Source organism: Hemitrygon akajei, chromosome 11, assembly GCF_048418815.1.
Source record: "Hemitrygon akajei chromosome 11, sHemAka1.3, whole genome shotgun sequence".
In the NCBI taxonomy this organism is placed as follows: Eukaryota; Metazoa; Chordata; class Chondrichthyes; order Myliobatiformes; family Dasyatidae; genus Hemitrygon; species Hemitrygon akajei.
Genome location: NC_133134.1, coordinates 113,201,002 through 113,220,417, shown reverse-complemented (window position 1 = coordinate 113,220,417; position 19,416 = coordinate 113,201,002). Strand labels below are relative to the sequence as shown.

Sequence of the window (19,416 nt, the reverse complement as noted above, 5' to 3'; positions counted from 1 at the left end):
TTGAAGGACCTTTGCATTCGATCTGAATGAAACGGAGAAACCTGTCTTGAGTGCTTAACCATCCTATTTCTCCTGTCACCCAGACGTTAATTTGTATCTCAAGCTAAGTAGAATTTGGTCAGCTACTTTAGAAATTTGTAACACAAATGTTTGAGGAATCCTGAAACATTTCAGACCAAGCTGGAGAAGGTCTACGTTTTTAAAGATTAGATTTATTTGTCACATGTAAATCAAAACATGAACATGTACAGTGAAACGTGTCATTGGCATGAAATCAAATCAGTGAGGATTGTGCTGGGCTGCTGCAAGTTTTGCTACAATTTCAGTGCCAACGTAGCATGCCCATGACTCACGCTAACCATACATCTTTGGAATGTGAGAGGAAATCGGAGAATCAGGCCAAACTCATGCAGTTACAGGGAGAACGTACAAACTCTTTACGGAATCAAACCTCAGTCAGCGATTTCTGGTGCTGTAGAGAGTTGCTCTAACCACTATGCTAATGTGCCGTCCCCAAAAACTGAAACAGGTCTTGTCCTTCTCCAGGCTGAAGCAGGTCTATCTTTGACCCATTGGTGTTGGTTCTTGTTCCTGAGGTAAGATGACCACTTTGTCCCTTTCCTGTCACACCACTGTCTAACTGAGCCAAGAGTCAGCGGCTGCATGCCTTGATTCCTCACCATTCCCTCTCCAGGCTTGGCCAGCAGTGAAACTTCAGTGCATTTCTCTTACCTGGATCTTCACGATTTCATGGAATATATATTGTCAGATGCTCTCTTTGCAAATGTTATCATTTCTGGTTTATTGCTGAATCAAGTTTCACTAATATGTAGTCATCTGGGTGGTTGGTGACCAACATGCTTAGGCAGATACTTGCAGTGCAGTTATAAAACGGAATAACTTCAGCTTTATGCTTAATTCAAAATAAATGGGAAATTGGATGGGAGCAGATGAACAAATCTCTGAAATGGGTGAAAAAGAGAAAATGTCTGAGTTAAACTCTACCCTGTCATAAGAAGAAAAATAGTAGCAATGTTACTTTTTAAAGAAACATTGTTTATCAAAAGTTTTAGATTAGTATTTTCTTCAGACAATTAAAATGAAGATGCTGGCTGTAGCTCTATTGTTTATTAAGTTCAAGTTTTAGTGGTTGAGATAGGAAAACTGGCAGTTAAAGTCTCCCATTAATGGATGGCTGGCTCGGTGACAGTGAGTGCTGTCTGACTATCTTTGGCCTTCCTCATCTCTCACCTAGAGCAGAGTGTGGTTCCAGTTGATGAAGGAAGTGCGTAGTGGCGTGAGGTTAAGGAGCGCAAGTGAGCGAAGTTACACACCTGTTCTTGTGGAGCCTGAGGGGTCTTCGTTCAAGAGAATGCTTGATGACATTAAGTACAAGCGATACATCCTTCGCCATGTTACGGTGAGTTACTGAGTGGGCAATGACCTGCAGTCATGCACCTTGGGGCTATGGCTAGGTTGTGGGGTTTTGGGGGGGGGGGGGGAATTCAATTCCAATGACTCTTGTTGCAATGGTTCATTCTATTTGATCTTGCGCACTCAGTAAATTCTCTGGCTAGAAGTGATGCCAGCTGAAGTAAAATAAAATCTGACGTAAAATGGGGGACAGGGCACCACCATCTTGCTGAATCTGTTCTGGACCGGACACATTGATGCAATGACAAAGGAGGCATGACATCAGCTATACTTTATTTGGAATTTGAGGAGATTTGGAATGTTAACAAAGATTAGAGAAAATTTCTATGAATGTGTGCAGTGGATCGATGTGCAGATAAGAGCTTTTTCACCTGGTTATGAAGGCTGTACACTTAGCCTGCTCCATCACAGGCACAACCTTCCCACTATTGAGGACATCTTCAAAAAGCAGTGCCTGAAGAGGCAGTGTTCCATCATTAAGGACCGTTGCCATCCAGGGCAGGCCCTCTTCCAATTACTGACATCGGGGAGGAGGTACAGGAACCTGAAGACATGCACTCCATATTTTAGGAACGGCTACTTCCCCTACAGCATTAGATTTCTGAATGGTCCGTAAAGCTATGAACACTCCCTCATTATTCCTCTTCTGCAGTAATTTATTTGTAACTTTGGACTTGCACTGTACTGCTGCCATAAGACAACAAAATTTGCCACACACGTCAGTGATAATCTGATGGAGGCTATCAGTTGTCAAACTTTGCCCATTGCTTTCCCCTCTGTAACACTGTGAGGCAGTTTAGTGGCACCCTCAAATGTACCGAACTGTATCTGCTTATCATGAGCAACCTCAAATGTCTTATCAATTCTTCAGGAAGTGTGTTTTAGAATAACAACAAATTGAACTTGACACTTGATATTTTCTGACTGCATTGTGCCACTATGCAGGGAGTGGACAATGTATCAGTAACATTCCGTCACACGTGTATGATTAAAATTCAAACAGTTTCAATACTTTGGAAACTAATCAAGTGATTGAAACTGCACTGGTAAGGAATTAATTCAGTGGTACAGTAACTGATGTTCGAACCTTTAGTTGTCATCCTGACTTAAAAATGGAACTTGGACCTAACATGGGGAATTAAGAAAATGAAGGAAGCAAAGGTGGGTGTGGGTTATCAGCCAGAGGCCTATGCAGTCAGGTGTGGGGGCATTTTCTGAGAGTGGCAAGGCATGGAAATAATGAAATAATTGTAAATGATTACAATATAAAGTTAATAATGCTCAGCAAATCTTCAAGCTTCATAAAACAATGCCCATATTTGATAAGCTTCTGACGTGTTCCCAAAATGTTACTTGTCATCTGGGGAGTACATGTCCTGTATTCTACGTTTGTATTGGCACTTTATCTTCCACTGCACCATAGAAAGCATCGTATTTGGATGCAGCACAGCCTGGTATGGCTGCTGCTCTGCCCAAGACAGCAAGAAATTGTGAAGGCAGCTCAGTCCAATACAAAAAAACATCCTCCCTCCACGGACTCTGTCTAAACTTACAGCTGCCCCACCCACCTCAGGCATTCTGTCTTCCCTCCCCCCACCCCCATCGGCAGAAGGTACAAAAGCTCAAGCACATGTACCATCAAGCTCAAAGTCAGCTTCTGTCCCACTTTTGAACCCTCCTTGTGCATGATAAAGATGAGCCCTTGATACTTCAATCTATCTTGTAATCCTTGCACTTTCTCTGTAACTGTAACACCATATTCTGTTATTGTTTTTCCTTTTGTTACCCCAATGGAATGGTCTGTACTACATCTTGGTACATGTGACAATAATAAACCAATCACCAAGTTCCTCCTGGTGCCTTGTTTAGCGCATTGTCAGCAACCTTGCTGTTCCTTTAACATTTACAATGCTGAGTTGCTAGCTCGACACTCAACCCAGCATGGGAGGAAAGCCTGCAAGGAGCTGGCTGGATTCGAACTTGGGACCCCATGTTCCGAGTTCCAGGTGCGGGTACCACTACACCACCGGTACAGGTGACCAATCACCAATTCATGGAAGGCAAACACGAGGAAATCTGCAGATGCTGGAAATTCAAGCAACACACACAAAATGCTGGTGGAACACACTGTGTTCCACCAGCATTTTGTGTGAGTTGCACCAATTCATGGAATTTAAGTTAGCAGATATTAGTTAAGGAAACGGCTTGCCATTAATAAGGCTGATGGTAGGTAGCTCTGGCTGCATCTTGATGGCCTTGTAGGCTAATTCTTCTGTCACATTTGAGGTGCTTCTCATCTTTGAGTTTTCCCTCCACTTGTTGTCTTCTAACTAAGCAGTAAACTTGAATAAAGAAGTTTCACCGGTTCTGTAGATAGCACCTAAAGAACGTGATGTGTAGAAGTGAACTTCAAAAACCTTGCTACTACATGTCGTATAGAATTTGTGTAATATTCCAGGTCCTTGCAAGTGAGACCCTCCCCCTTCTAAAGATGATTAAATGCTAGTAGAAGCCTTTTGTTTAAAAACATTGTCCCTGTACAAACCAGTATGGCTTACGTTAGTGAATTTAGGCATTTAGCGAAAAAAGGACCCAAGAGTCTTTCAAATCTAACTTTCCTCTTGTACTAATTTTCAGTTCAATAATAATGAACCCAGGACACCATGTAAAGCCTTGCTGGACCTTGGCCTCTTGAGATCCCTTTTGAAACCTGTAAGTATTGTTCGATCTGGAGATTGTTACTTACCTGTGGGTATCTCATACCTGTCACGTGACCATGATGTAATTGAGGCTATGCTGGACATGAGGTAATGGTCTTGTGATGGTAGAGTGATGTCATTTTCCCGCCAGTGAGAGGTCATGTGATAGTTTTTTTTCAACCGGGTATAAAAGGAGAACCCCTCCCTGTGAGGTGGGGCAGTTCGTGGCTGAATTTGCCACTGACTCCATGATGCTGCATATTCCGATGTTATGACGCAGTTTCGTTTAAAAATGGAGTTTTACTTTCTGCCTTAAGTCAAAGATTATTGCTGGCAGTTTTGTTACAATACTGTCAGTTAAAATCAAGTCGGAGAGTGAAGATTCATCAAAGTTCGGGAAGCTGAAAGATCAAGGAAAGTTGATTTCGACGGTGAAACAGGTTCGACCTTGTTTGATCCTCATTCGGAAGGAATTCATCAGTTGTGGCCATGTTAGTCCCTGCTGTAAGAGCAGAAAGGGCTGGGTGCAGAATTTCGCCAAGGAACGGTCAGTGCCTTTAAGCCGTTTCATTTTCTTCATCGTAAATCCTTTGATCAAAGCATACTTCGACTGGGATCAGCAGTAACGCCACGAAGGAGAACTTAAATTCCTTTCAAGAAAAGTCTCTCCCAAGTTTCTGTGTAAACTTTGGACTTTCGCATTACTACTTCTACGAACTGTTTTTGCATTATCGCTTTAAGAACTGTTCAAGCTGCCGCACAGCAGCCGACTTCCGGTTGAGTTAGTCATTTGTTTACTTTTGGGTTTTTTTAACAATGTTTAATAAATGTTTTATTTGTTATAAAAAAAATCCTGTCTCAATCATATATTCATTGTTGCTGGACCGTAACATTTGGGGGCTCATGCGATCTGAATCCATTTTTGAGTTTAAATGCTTGTTTAATTTTTGATCAGTGTTTTGGAAAAGGGGAATACTTGATTCTTTTGTTTGATTGGCTTGAGAGTGGTATTCGGCAACAATGAGTATCGAAGAATTCCTGGAATCGCCAGACGTGGAGTTATTAGCGAAGGTGAAAAAAAATGATGTATTGGAGATTGCTAGCAGGTTGGAACTTAAAGGTATTTCGAAAGATGCAACAAAGCCTGTAATTCAGAGACAAATTGCGGAACATTATATAGATTCGGGTGTGTTTGAGGTATCGGTTTTAAAGATCGATTTCCTATGGGTAAAGCAGCGATTCAGTTATATTTGAAACAGGTAGCATTAGAAAAGTTAAAAATAGAAGCTGAATTAAAACAGAAGGAATTGCAAGCTAACTTGGAATTAAGTTGATTAGAAGCTGAAAATAAAAAGAAACAGTTGGAAGCTAACTTGGAATTACGTAGGTTAGAAGCTGAGAATAAACAGAAGGAATTTGAATTTAAAATAGCGGAATTAAAGTCTGAGAATCAGTCTCCTGGTTCTAGGAAAACATTTGTTGTTAGTCAGGAAATTAAATTAGTCTCTCCATTTAGTGAAACAGAAGTAGAAAAATATTTCCAACATTTTGAAATGATCGCTCTGATTTCAGAGTGGTCGAAAGAGAAATGGTCTGTGTTGTTACAGAGTGTAATTAAAGACAAAGCACAACAGGTTTATACAGCTTTAACTGCTGAGCAAGCACTTGGCTATGATATTGTGAAAATGCACATATTGAAGGTGTATGAGTTAGTCCCAGAAGCTTATAGAGAAAGATTCAGAAATTTGAAGAAAGCTGTGGACAAAACTTATGTTGAATTTGCCTACAATAAAGCTGTGTGTTTTGAGAGATGGGTTTCCTCTAAAAAATGGGACTATAATAAATTGAAAGAGCTGATTTTAATGGAGGAATTTAAAAGGAGCATCCCTGTTGAAGTAAGGACATACTTAAATGAGAGAGACATTGATACATTGCAGGACTCTACTAAATTAGCTGATGAGTATGCTTTAATCCATAAGAATAAATTTCCTCAGGTCAGAACTTTTAAAAGGAAAAATAGTACAGAGACTCAAGGCAAATCAGAGATTAAATCAGAAGTTAATGAGAAAGGTAAGGAGGAAGGAAAACCTGTGAAGGAAAGACAGTTTGGTCCTATTTGTAATTATTGTAAGAAACCTGGTCACGTAATAGCTAACTGTTTCCGACTGGGGGAAAAAAGAGAAGGAAGCAGTCCCAGATGCTTGTGTGCAACATACAGAAACACCTGTAAAATCACAGGGTTTGATAAACACAAATGAAGTTTTGTTAGAGTCTGATCAAGTTAAAAAGGGATATGATCATTTTATAACTGAAGGGTTTGTATCCTTGGAAGAAGGATCTACTCCGGTGCCAATAAAAATCCTTGGGGATACTGGAGCTTCTCAATCACTGATGTTGTGTGTTAAAGTTTAATGAAGAGTCTGATACTGGTGAGGTAAATTATATACGAGGTGTTGGGAGTGTCTTTATGTTGTACATTTGCATAAAGTGAATTTAAAATCAGGGTTAGTTATAGTACTTGTTAAAGTAGGACTACAGCCTAGCTTACCTGTGAAGGATATTTCTTTATTGTTAGGTAATGATTTGGCAGGTGGACAAGTTTTTCCTGAAGTGCTTTTGACAATAGAATCAGAGGAACCACAGATGAATTCTAACACAGATTCTTCCTGTGTTGTAACTCGAGCTATAGCTAAAAAGATTGATGTGCGGAATGAGGTTGTTACCTATGACTGTTCAACTCAGGATTCGAGTTTTGAGGATGTGTCAGAATCTTTCTTGCCTTCATTGTTTGAACAAGATTCTTGAAGTAAGTATGACTATGAAGATTTGTCTTGGAAGGAGATGATAGCAGAGCAGAGTAGAGACCCTGAGGTTATCAAAGAACAAGCTCTTTCAGATAGTGAAATGGAGAAGGTGCCAGTAGGATATTATTTTGAGAAAGGTGTATTGATGAGGAAGTGGAGACCGCCTACAATTCCTGCAAGTGATGAATGGAATATTGTTCACCAGGTAGTTGTTCCTAAAGTTTATTGAAATGAGATATTAACTTTAGCCCATAGTGTGCCCTTGGGAGGACATCAAGGCGTAAGGAAAACTGTGGATAAGATTTTAAAACATTTTTACTGGCCTGGTTTAAGAAAAGATGTGGCGATGTTTTGTAGAACGTGCCATACTTGTCAAATTGTGGGTAAACCAAATTAAGTTACACCAGTGGCTCCATTGCAGCTTATTCCAGCATTTGGTGAACCATTTTCTAAAATTATTATAGATTGTGTAGATCCATTACCAAAAATAAAAACTGGTTATCAGTACTTGTTGACTATCATGTGCACTGCGTCTAGGTTTCCAGAGGCAGTACCACTTAGGAATATAACAGCTAAAACTGTAACAAAGGCTCTTATAAAATTCTTTACTTATTTTGGGTTGCCTAAGGAAATACAATCTGATCAAGGCAGTAACTTTATGTCTAGATTGTTTCAACAGATAGTTTATAAATTGGGAGCTAAGCAAATCACTTTGTCTGCATACCATCCAGAATTGCAAGGTGCCTTGGAGAGGTTTCATTCTACCCTCAAGACTGATTAGGATGTATTGTGTGGAAAATGAAAGTGATTGGGATGAGGGTATATAATTACTTCTATTTGCAGTGAGGGAATCGGTACAGGAATCCTTAGGTTTCATTCCATTTGAACTTGTATTTGAGCATAGAGTTAGAGGACCTTTAGCCTTATTAAAAGAACACTGGATTAATAAAGAAATACACACTAATTTGTTGGACTATGTTTTAAAATTTAAGGAAAGGTTGCATAAAGCCTGTAGCTTAGCCAGAGAAAATTTAAAATCAGCTCAGGAGAAAATGAAAACCTGGTACGATAAAGAAGCCAGGATGAGGACGTTTAAGCCTGGAGATAAGGTGCTGGTTCTTTTCCCAGTGCAAACGAATCTTTTACAAGCTAAATTTCATGGTCCTTATGAAATTGTGTCTAAAATCAATGATGTGGATTACGTAATTAAAAACTCCAGATCATAGAAGGCCAACTCAACTTTGCCATATAAATATGATAAAACCATATTATGAGAAACAGTCTGCTACTGTGACTGTTGTGGTCAATAATATTGAGTCTGATCTCACTAGGGTCATAATGGATGATTCATGTGAAACTCATTCTAAACCCAACGTTGTTTCTACCAGATTACCAAACTCAACCATTCTGGAAAATATTGATGAGAAACTAGCATATTTACAGCCAGAACAGAAGCAGCAGATGAAACAATTAATTTTTAGATATAAGGATTTGTTTCCAGACGTTCCTAGAAGAACCACTGTAGCTTCGCATGATGTAGATGTTGGAGATGCCAAACCCATTAAACAACATCCATATAGGATGAACATGGAAAAATGTGAACCTGCTGAGAAAGAAATTTAATAAATGCTAGAGAATAATATTATTAGACCTTCTAACTCAAAGTGGAGTTCACCTTGTGTTATGGTGCCAAAACCAGACGGTAGTATTAGATTTTGTACGGACTATAGGAAGATGAATGCTGTAATGAAAACAGATGCATATCCAATTCCTAGAGTAGATGATTGTGTAGATAAAGTTGGAAAAACAAAGTTCCTCACAAAGATTGATTTATTGAAAGGGTATTGGTGTGTTCCATTAACGGCTAGAGGTAGAGAGATTTCTGCATTTGTAACTCCATCTGGGTTATATGAATATAATGTTCTTCCATTTGGGATGAAGAATGCCCCAAGTACTTTCCAGCGGATGATTAACTCTATAATTCAGGGATTAAAGGATACAGATGCTTATATTGATGATTTAGTGACAGGAAATGATACTTGGGAAGCACACATTATTGTGGTGGAGAAATTATTTGAAAGGCTTTCAAAAGCTAACAACTATTAATTTAGCTAAAAGTGAGTTCGAAAATGCCACTGTGACTTACCTTAATTCTGTTGTAAGTCCAGGCTTGGTTGAAGAAATACATTATACTCCAATTTAGTAATGAAAGGTTTAATGTTACAAGAGTACAATATTTTAATAACTCATATTAAAGGTAAAGATAATGTGATTGCTGATTGTCTATCTCGATGTTGAATGTACAATGTAACTTTTTTTATGGAGTGATTTTTTTTAATATTTGTAACACTCCTACTGTATAGTAAGTTGTAAGATGCTATATGATACTATGTATACTGTTTACATTGTAAATTTTATACATTTGTATTTCTCTTGTAAATAGTTAATTGTTAAAATTTTGTTCTTGATAGATCAAAATTTTTTTTTGGAGGGAGGTGTTACATACCCATGGGTATCTCGTACCTGTCATGTAACCATGATGTAATTGAGGCTATGCTGGACATGAGGTAATGGTCTTGTGATGGTGGAGTGATGTCATTTCCCCGCCAGTGAGAGGTCATGTGATAGTTTTTTTCAACCGGGTATGAAAGAAGAACCCCTCCCTGTGATGGGGGCAGTCTGTGGTTGAATTCACCACTGACTCCATGATGCTGCGTACTCCGATGTTATGACGCAGTTTCGTTTAAAAGTGGAGTTTTACTTTCTGCCTTAAGTCAAAGGTTATTGCCGGCAGTTTTGCTACAATACTGCCAGTTAAAATCAATCGGAGGGTGAAGATTTGTCAAAGATCGGGAAGCTGAAAGATCAAGGAAAGTTGATTTCGATGGTGAAACAGGTTCGACCTTGTTTGATCCTCATTCAGAAGGAATTCATCAGTTGTGGCCATGTTAGTCCCTGCTGTAAGAGCAGAAAGGGCTGGGTGCAGAATTTTGCCAAGGAAAGGTCAGTGCCTTTAAGCCGTTTCATTTTCTTCATCGTAAATCCTTTGATCAAAGCATACTTCGACTGGGATCAGCAGTAACGCCACGAAGGAGAACTTAAATTCCTTTCAAGAAAAGTCTCTCCCAAGTTTCCGTGTAAACTTTGGACTTTCGCATTACTACTTCTAAGAACTGTTTTTGCATTATCGCTTTAAGAACTGTTCAAGCTGCCGCACAGCAGCCGACTTCCGGTTGAGTTAGTCATTTGTTTACTTTTGGGTTTTTTAACAATGTTTAATAAATGTTTTATTTGTTATTAAAAAAAAAACCTGTCTCAATCATATATTCATTGTTGCTGGACCGTAACAAGATGATATTGTCCAGAAGGTTCTTTGGAAGTCAAGGATGGGGCATGAAATCATGATTGCATATGTTTTTAGATGTTCATAACTAAAGAAATACCAGTAAAGCAAAACAGCAGGTAACTAAGTCTAACAGTAATCATGAACTTGCCTCGTGGTTGGTCATCATGCTGAGAACTGGTTCAAACTGGGTAGATAAGGGCAGTGTGAAACAGCGAAGGCAGAGCCACTATAGTACAATTTACTGAAAATCATCTGGACATTTTCATGTGAACAGGTGATGATACAAATGTATAACGAGCATTAAGTAAAACTACAAGGAATATAACACTAGTAACATCTTGTACTCTAACCCAGCAGTACATGTTTGCCCATACGCCAATATGCCAAGCTGATGGATTTAGAAGTACCAATGTAGGACTGGACACATGTAATGAAATTGAGTTCTGAGAGTGTCCAGTGAAATTTGTTCTCTATATTTTAACACAAGAACACAAAATATGAGCAGGAGAAGGCCAGTCAGCCCCTCATACCTGTCCTGTCATTATGCCAATGGCTGATCTATTGCTGGCCTCAACTGTGCTAGTTCTCCACAATCCTCACTTTCTCAATCTTTCAAATGTTTATCTCTCCATAAGACCATCAGCCGTAGGAGCAGAATTAGGCATTTGGCCTACCAAGTCTGCTCCACAATTCCATCATGGCTGATTTATGGCTAAGGGTGTCCTTAGTTTCTGAGGCAGTGTGCCCTCTACTCCTAGACTCTACAACAGGAAACATCCTCTCCACGTCTACTCTATCTAGGCATTTTAGTATTCAGTAGATTTCAATGATGTTCCCCCCCCCCCCCCTCATCTCTACTTTTAAATGGATCTGTTGATTCCCTCCTTCCCTCCCCCTTCCCCATCCTTTGAGGCAGGGAGTTCCATAAATTTGCGACCACTGACAAGGTTGCTACTTTCGGTAGTTTTAGTCTTGCATAACTGCAGCCCCCTGTTCATGACTCCCCCTGCTGGGGAAATCTCAGCAGATACTCTGTCAAGATATTTTATGAACTCTCGCCGAGAAAGTGTTGCTAGCTCTCATCTGGAAAGTACATTGTCCTTTGGCTTTGTACACGTGACTCCTAGCTATCGTGTTGATTATACAATACCTCAAGCTATCATTTGTCCTATTGGATTTAACCCCTTTATCAACATTCACCAAGAGTATTGCGTGCTTATGATGTAACATAACTTTTTTTTTAGTGAACCATGTTTCTGGAGCCTTTAGGGTGGAAGTGAAAGAATTAAATGTATTGATAAATAATTATTTTCGAGTATCTGTACTGATTCTAAACGTTTGGGGTTACTAGGAAATATAAGCAAACACACAATCTTCACACACATATATTTCAAATTCCTCAATCGATGATCCAGTTCACAGCTGAGTGTTTTTTCTGCTCCTAAATTCAGGTGACCGAGAGGAAGCTCAGAGACAAGCCCACCTCCAGACCTTGTTTGCATGAGATGCTGATGAGGGAGATAAGATGGGGTGTTAAAAAACTCAAGCCAGTGTCCTCTGATGAGGAAAGTCAGTCAAGTAAGTTCATGAAAGCGTGAAGCACTCTGGAAGCTCTGGGTTTTTGGTGTGTTAGATTAGCATCTTGACCGTCTGCTGCTGGTTAAGGGGTCATAGTGCACTACAGAACAGAAAAAGGCCCTTTGGTTTGTCAGTCCATGCCAGCCTGGTTCCATCAGTCTGCACCTGGACCATATCCCTCCACACTCCTCCTATCCATGTACTTATCCAAACTTCTCTTAAATGTTGCAATTGAACCCATATCCGCCACTTCTGTTGGCAGTTCATACCACACTCTGAGTGAAGAAGATGACCCCCCATTTTTCCCAAAAGAATTTCACCTTTCACCCTAAACATGTGAGACCATAACTGGAGGTCACGTGAACCTGGAGGTAAAAGTCTGCATGCAGGCACCCTTTATATGATCTCCCCTCATTCTCCTGCTCCTAACCTATTCAACCTATCCCTGTAACTCGGGTCCTCAGGTCATGCCAGCATCCATGTAGCTTTCTCTGCACTCTTTCAAGATTATTAATACATTTCCTGTAACCAGGTGATCAGAACTGCATAAATAATCCAATTTAGTCCTCGCCAATATCTTGTACAACCTTCACGGTAACATCCCAACTCTTATAACTCAATGCCTTGATTTATGAAGGCCAATGTGCCAAAAACTGCTAAATACCACATTATCATCTAAATCATCAACATATATATAATAAGCAACAGTGGACCTTAGTCACAGGCCTTCAGTCAGAGAGACAGCCATCTACTACCACTCTCTGGCTTTTGCTAAGCCTCATTCCCGTTGTTAATTTTGGTATTTTCAGGGTTTGGAAGTCTAGTCATCCTTCTACTTGTATCCTGGTTGATATGGAAGATCAACTGATGATTTGAGAGAAAAATCAAAGACTTTAAACATTGGAAGCAGGAATAAATCTAGCAATGAATCAGATTAAGATAAAAGGCAGGTTGAAAATCTGGCTGAGTGGTGCCAAACATCAACCTCTTACTCAGTGTCAACAAGACCAAGGAGCTGATTATTGGCTTCAGGAGGAAATCAGTGGTATGTGAACCAGTTCTGATCAAAGATGGAGAGGGTTAGCAACTTTAAATTCCCCAGTGTTATTATTTTGGAGAACCTGTCCTGGGCCCAGCATGTAAGTGCAATTATGAAGAAAGCCTCTATTCCTTAGGAATTTGTGGGCATTCAGAATGACATCTAAAACTATGACTAACTACTTTAGATATGTGGTGGAGAATATATTGACTGGTTGCATCATGTCCTGGTATGGAAACACCGATGTCTTTGTATGGAAAACCTTACAAAAAGTAGTGGATACAGCCCAGTCCATCATAAGGCAAAGCCCTCCACACCATTGAACATATCTACATGAAACACTGTCACAGGAAAGCAGCATACATTTTCAGGGACCCCCACCACCCAGGACATGCTCTCTTCTCATTGTTGCCATCAGTACCTACACCACCAGGTTCAGGAACAGTTATTACCTCTCAACCATCAGTCTTGAACCAAAGGGGATAAGTTCACCCAACTTCAGTTGCCCCATCATTGAAATGTTCCGACAACCAATGGACTCACTTTCAAGGACTATTTATCTCATGTTCTCAATATATATTGTTTATTTATTTATTATTATTTCTTTGTTTTTGTATTTGCGCAGTTTGTTGTCTTCTGTACTCTGGCTGAAAGCCCAAGTTTGGGGCACGAGGGGGTTGGTTTCTTTCATTGATTCTGTTATGGTTATTATTCCATAGATTTATTGAGTATGCCCACCAGAAATTGCATCTCAGGGTTGTATATGGCAACATATGTACTTTGATAATAAATTTACTTTGAAGTTAATCTTCTACCTTAGATTTGCCTTCTCACATCCCTTCATTTCATTTGGTATCCAAAAATCTATCTGCCTTGAATATACTCAATGACCTGGCATCCACAGTCCTGTTCTAGAGAAGTCCAAAGATTCTGTGTGGGTAGGTTTTATTGCACTTACCCTCTCCCTTTGTAGACAGTGAAACATCCTTCAGGTGTATCTTGTGCATCCTTTAAGTTTTCTATTGATGAGGATGACACAGCTAATAGTCAAGGAGCGTTACAACACGTAAACAGGCCCTTTGGACCATCTAGTCCATTCTTACCCAATCCTGGGGCAGCATGATAGGGCAATGCAATTACAGCATCAGCTGTAAGATTGGGGATCAATTAATTCCAGCCTATCAGGAGTTGGTGCAATCTTCCCGCAACCATGTGGGATTCGTTCGGGTGCTCTGGTTTCCTCGCACGTTCCAGAGATGAACAGTTACGGTTAGAGTGTTATGAGCATGTTATTTTGACACCAGAGACGTAGCAACACTTGCAGGCTGACCAGCATAATCCTCACTGCTTTGTTGTAAACAGCACATTTCATTGTATATTTTGATGTATGGGTAACAAAGTTTATCTTCTCCTTAATCACATCCACCAGCACCCACACCAAATCTCTCCAGACCCCTCCCATCTATGTAGCTGCCCAAACTTCTGAGGCCACACCTACCACTTCTGCTGGCAGATTATTCCACCCTCTGAGGAAGGTTCTCCTCAGATTTCCCCTTAAATATTTTACCTTGTATAACTGATGTTGAATACGTGAATTTCCTGAGGCTTTTGATAAGATGCAACACTAGTTTTGCTTGGAATCTTGAAGCACATGACATAAAATGATAAAGAGCACTGATCTGAAATTGGCAAAGTAATGGTCAGTAGGGGAGTGTGATGGGTTGTGACTTAGGAAGATGCATCACACATTGAGTCTTGATATTGCCCAGCTTGCGTTGCCATTGCCAATACCTGGATTCAGAACACTTGCCACTCAATCATACTTTATTTTACTTGTGCTCAAGGAGAACAGTATGGTCCCGTCACCATACTGTTCTGAATTCTGAACAGAGAAATGCCAGTTTTTTTTGTTACAGAATTGTCGAGCAGTTACAGATATTGACCATTTTGTAAACTAAGCGTGGTTGAATTAATTAATTGCAAGATCAATTACCGTTCACAATACAGGAGTCAAAAGTCAATGGAAACTACAAGATGACAACCAATGATACTTTGAAGTTAGTAAAGCAATTGCCCCTTTGTTGGTGTATGTGCCAAGGGAACCTATGCTTTCCAGAGACCTGGGCTGTCTGTGCACTATCCTTGCCTGGAGACAATGTTGACCTTTGCTTTACCACAACTTCCACAAGGTCATCAGTTAACTGGGGTTGTTTAGAGTTGGCTCCTCTGTTTCCAGTTGCCTGTCTCTTCTAGAAGTTAACCACCCTAGAATAGTTAATAATCTTGATCTGCAACCACATTTTCCGTGGCTGTTAAATCAAACCAATTTGCTTCGATCGATGCTGCTAATTCATTAATATTGACATACAGCAGTGTTGTCTCCCCCAATAATGTTGCCTGTAAGCTATTCTCAGCTTCCAGGTTCCACTCCTCACCTCAGAGAAACTTACTGTGGTAAATTAACCCACGCCACCTTTGGGATGTGGGAGGACACCAAGGCACTAATGTTGGAGTGGGGAACAGCCCATGTGTAACAGGGAGAATGTGAAACTCCACACAGACCGCACCAGTCTCTGCAAAGGCTCGTACCACTGTGCTGCCACTCCCTCCCACCCCACTGCTAGTCAGTCTCCCTGAAACACTCGCTATTTATCAGTTTCTGACCAGCTAGCTCTGGTTTCTCTAATAGTGCCATTAGAAATGCTAAAGCAGCTACTAAGGCCTTTGATACTATAGGGAAACTATAATGCTTTTGCAAATTTAAGAGCAGACCTCTTTAATACTGTGTCACAGGATGGTTACATTCAGATGTGATCTGCAGGCTACCTGATGATATAATGGGCCACTTGCACCCTAGCTTGTACCTGGTTGAAAGCCGTACACCAATTCTAACCAATTAATGGGGTGCTCACCCATCTGGAACACGTAGACTTTGGATGAAAGCAGAAGCCCCTGGCAGACTCGTAATGGTTAAGAGCCTATGTATGCTGGATTTGTTCCACATTGTGGCAGAATTTTAATAGTGTGTACTATTCATTTATTGGAACTTGCAATAATTTTTGTCTTGCACAGTCCAGCTGCCACAAAGCAAATTTCACAACATGTCAGTGACAATAAATCTGATTGAATATGTGAGTTTGTATTGAACTTTTGGAAGTTCTCCTGTTTAAACATCTTTCCTGCACTGGCTGCCTGTAAGTCAACCCAAGGCTACCAAAGTGTCCAATCAGGTTAGTTTTCTGGATAGAGACAGCTGTGCTGGATTATGACTATGTGCCGTGTTTTGCACCTTGACCCCAGAGGAACAAAGTTTCATTTGGCTGTATGCACGTGCCGGGCTGGGTGAACTTTAACAGGAGGTTCCACATTCCAATGTAGTATTTCCTTTCCCTCTTTGTAGTGGACAGCCCGGGGAGCTCAGTGCAAACTGGGATTGGTCTACAATGTGAGGATGTTCATACTGAGCATCAGGTACAAGGGTGGCACCAACAGAAGCCAGAATTCATGGACCTGGAGTCTGAGGTACGAACTGGAGGCATGGCCATTTGGAGTTGAGCCAGCTGATGATATGTGTTTTACCTCTTGATGTTTTTTAACCTAGCTGCTTTACTCAATGTTAGTTTTTGTGCTAGAGTTTTATTCATTTTGGCTCTGGCAAGGCAGCTGGAGTTCTGAACTCCCCTGTCGTCCCAGTGAATGTAAAGTTGTGCACAAGCTAACCTCAGGCCGGAGTTAACAATTCGTCCAAGTGTCCAACAGGTGGGAGGAAGACCTACAGGAACGTAGGACATAGGATAGTACAGGCCCTTTGGCCCACGATGTTATATCAACCTTTAAATCAATAATCTAACCCTTCCCTCTCTCATAGCATTCTATTCACTATCATCCACGTGCCTAGGAGTCTCTTAAATGTCCCTGATGTATCTGCCTCTATCACCACCCTCAACAGTGTGTTCCAGGCACCCACCACTTCCTGTGTTTAAACTCTACCTCTGACACCCCCCCCCTCTTTTTTTTCCACTTAAAATTATTCCCTCTTGTATTAGCCATTTCCACCTGGGGGAAAAGGCACTGGCTGTCCACTTACATCCTCTGTCTCTCCAAAGAGAGAAGCCCCTAGTTCAATCAACCTTTATGTCTTTAATCCAGGCAGCATCCTGATAAATCCCCTCTGCACCCTCTCTAAAGCTTCCATATCCTTCCTACAATGAAGCAACCACAATGAAGTTCTGGTCACTTTACAGGGAGATGGAACCGAAGCAGGGCACTGCTGAGGAGGTACCTTAATAATTCCTCTTGGGAATGAAGGCTATTGTCAAAAGGTACCAGAGTGTATCATTACTGTAGTTGGAAATGAAACCAGTATTGACCATGTACGTCATACGTGTACAGTGGAGATTTTAATAACGGCTCCTGTTTTAAACAGCTAGAGATATGAACCAATTAAGAATCATAAGAGTTTAGTGGAATCTGAGAAACAGCAATAACTTTAGGATAAACTGCCCATGATACCGTGAACCAGAATCAAAATGACTCCTTTTTTCTGTTACCAGATTAGCAGTGGGTAGAGAGAGGCAGCCCAACTCCATCCCAGTGCTGTTCCCCTGTCCAGCTGGGTCTGGGGTCACCCATAAACCTGAAATAAATGAAGGCTGGAAGTGCATTTCAGGATTTCCATTTCCCTAGTCAATAATCAGTTTGGGGGGTGGGGGGGAATGAATGATTTAATGGGCAAATATTGTAGCCTTTTGTCTTTGTACCAAGTGGATTTAAAGCCATGCACCATGTAATTGTACACTTGGGAAAGCATGTCAGTGACGTCCTATCTCCGCCTTTGTCATAGACTGGAGTTCAGATTTAGTGTTTCCGTACTTGGGCGACCTTCTGGGTCACTTGGGTGTCTTGGCCTTTTCAGCTCAGGTTCCTGTGCTAGCTCCGAGTTCCTCAAGTTAACCTTGAGAGACAATCCAAGGTGCAAATCGCCTGCACCATCTGACTCATTGATGCGGGGAGTTTGCTTTGCACAATCCCGTGGTAACAGCAGTGTGGCGAGGTGGTGCACCCTGTTGCTGCTGCCAGGTTCAATCCTAACCTCCAATGCTGTCTGTGTGGAGTTCGCATGTTATTTCTGTGACCAGCTGAGTTTTCCCCGGATACTCCAGTTCCATCCCTCGTCCCAACAATGTGCAGGTTGTCGGGTTCACTTATTGTTGTACGTTACCACCTAGCGTTCAGAGGAGGGGTAGAAAATCAAAAGGGTGGTAGGGTGGGCAGGTGAGAGGGGACAAGCTGGAGGATTACAGGGAATGGGACTGATGGCTAGCATAGAGTTAATGGACTGAATGGCTGATGACCTCATGTTTTCCAGGCAGATCGCTCTGGCTTGGAGCAGAACAGTGGAAGGGAAGGCCAGTCCCCGGCTGTGGACCACAACCATGCAGGTAGGAGTCCACCTGTTGTGGATCTTCTGGGTGTAGTCCACACCATACAGGTTAGGAGTTCACCTGGTGTTGGATTTCCTGGCTGTAGTCTATGTCCATGCAGCTAGGAGTTCACCTGGTGCTGAATGGGATGAACAGGACTCCAACCTGTTGTTGGCAGAATTTGAAGTAGAGAGTTTCAAATGTAATGAAGTGCTTTATTGAGTGTGGGAAGTACCGGAGTGGAAAGAAAGCAAATTCTGCAGGTGAACCTTGCTAGCTCTATTACTAAACTTCTCATCTTTACTGAATATCTGTTGAACGCTGATCATGAGACCTTGAAAACTTCTTCACCATTGGCCATTTTGTGCATATTGCTCTGGATTTCCAGGATCTGCAGAATCTTTGTGTATTAGATATTATCTGTTCTCTCCAATGCGTGCCTACTATTTGTCCACAATGTGTAGTGAGATTATTGACTTGTAGTTTTGTGTAACCCTTCGTGTATAATTTGCTTTCATGGCACAGTTCTTAACTGGACACATCGCTATGTACTATCAACAAATATTTGCGTTACACAAAGGACAGGCATTTACTCATATGGAGTAATATCAACTAAATGGAAATAGCTGATGTCTTGATTGCTCTAGGAAGAGTTAGATCTGTTTTCTAAAGGGTGTTTCTGTCACTGGTCTCACCTGCTAAACAGGGCTTGCAAACAGTAAGTGTCGGCAGGATCTGCGACCAAGTTGGGTGAAAGGACAAAGCCATTAACTTCTCTCAATCCTCAAGAAGCATTGAGTGTGATCTGATAGTCTAACGGTGTCTGGGGGCATCTTACTGTGATTCAAGAGTCTTGTGCAAAGATTTGACCGACGCAGCATTAAATACTTAATGGGTGGCATTCTGTTAGGTTTGTCTCCTCTTTAAGATGATCATTGGACTGGAAAAGTCCTAATCTCCTTGGGATAAAGACTCTGAAGTTAATCATTGTGGGATTTAAATGTATATTAAAACATTGATAAGCATCTTTCAGAATTTGTGGTGGAACCTTGTTCATTAAAGTTCATTTCTGGGGAAACAAGGCACTGCCCTG

The 19,416-nt window shown here is 41.0% G+C and overlaps 1 protein-coding gene across 1 annotated transcript in view; it reads left to right on the top strand.

Annotated features, from left to right (window-relative positions):
- LOC140735919 (protein spire homolog 1-like) overlaps positions 1-19,416 on the top strand; it is a 57,598-nt gene that overhangs the window by 20,652 nt on the left and 17,530 nt on the right. Inside the window, exons 6-10 of the mRNA XM_073061528.1 lie at positions 1,256-1,420; positions 4,072-4,146; positions 11,735-11,861; positions 16,301-16,422; positions 18,269-18,341. Coding sequence (XP_072917629.1) covers positions 1,256-1,420; positions 4,072-4,146; positions 11,735-11,861; positions 16,301-16,422; positions 18,269-18,341 — 562 coding nt within the window. The remainder of the gene's footprint in view (positions 1-1,255; positions 1,421-4,071; positions 4,147-11,734; positions 11,862-16,300; positions 16,423-18,268; positions 18,342-19,416) is intronic.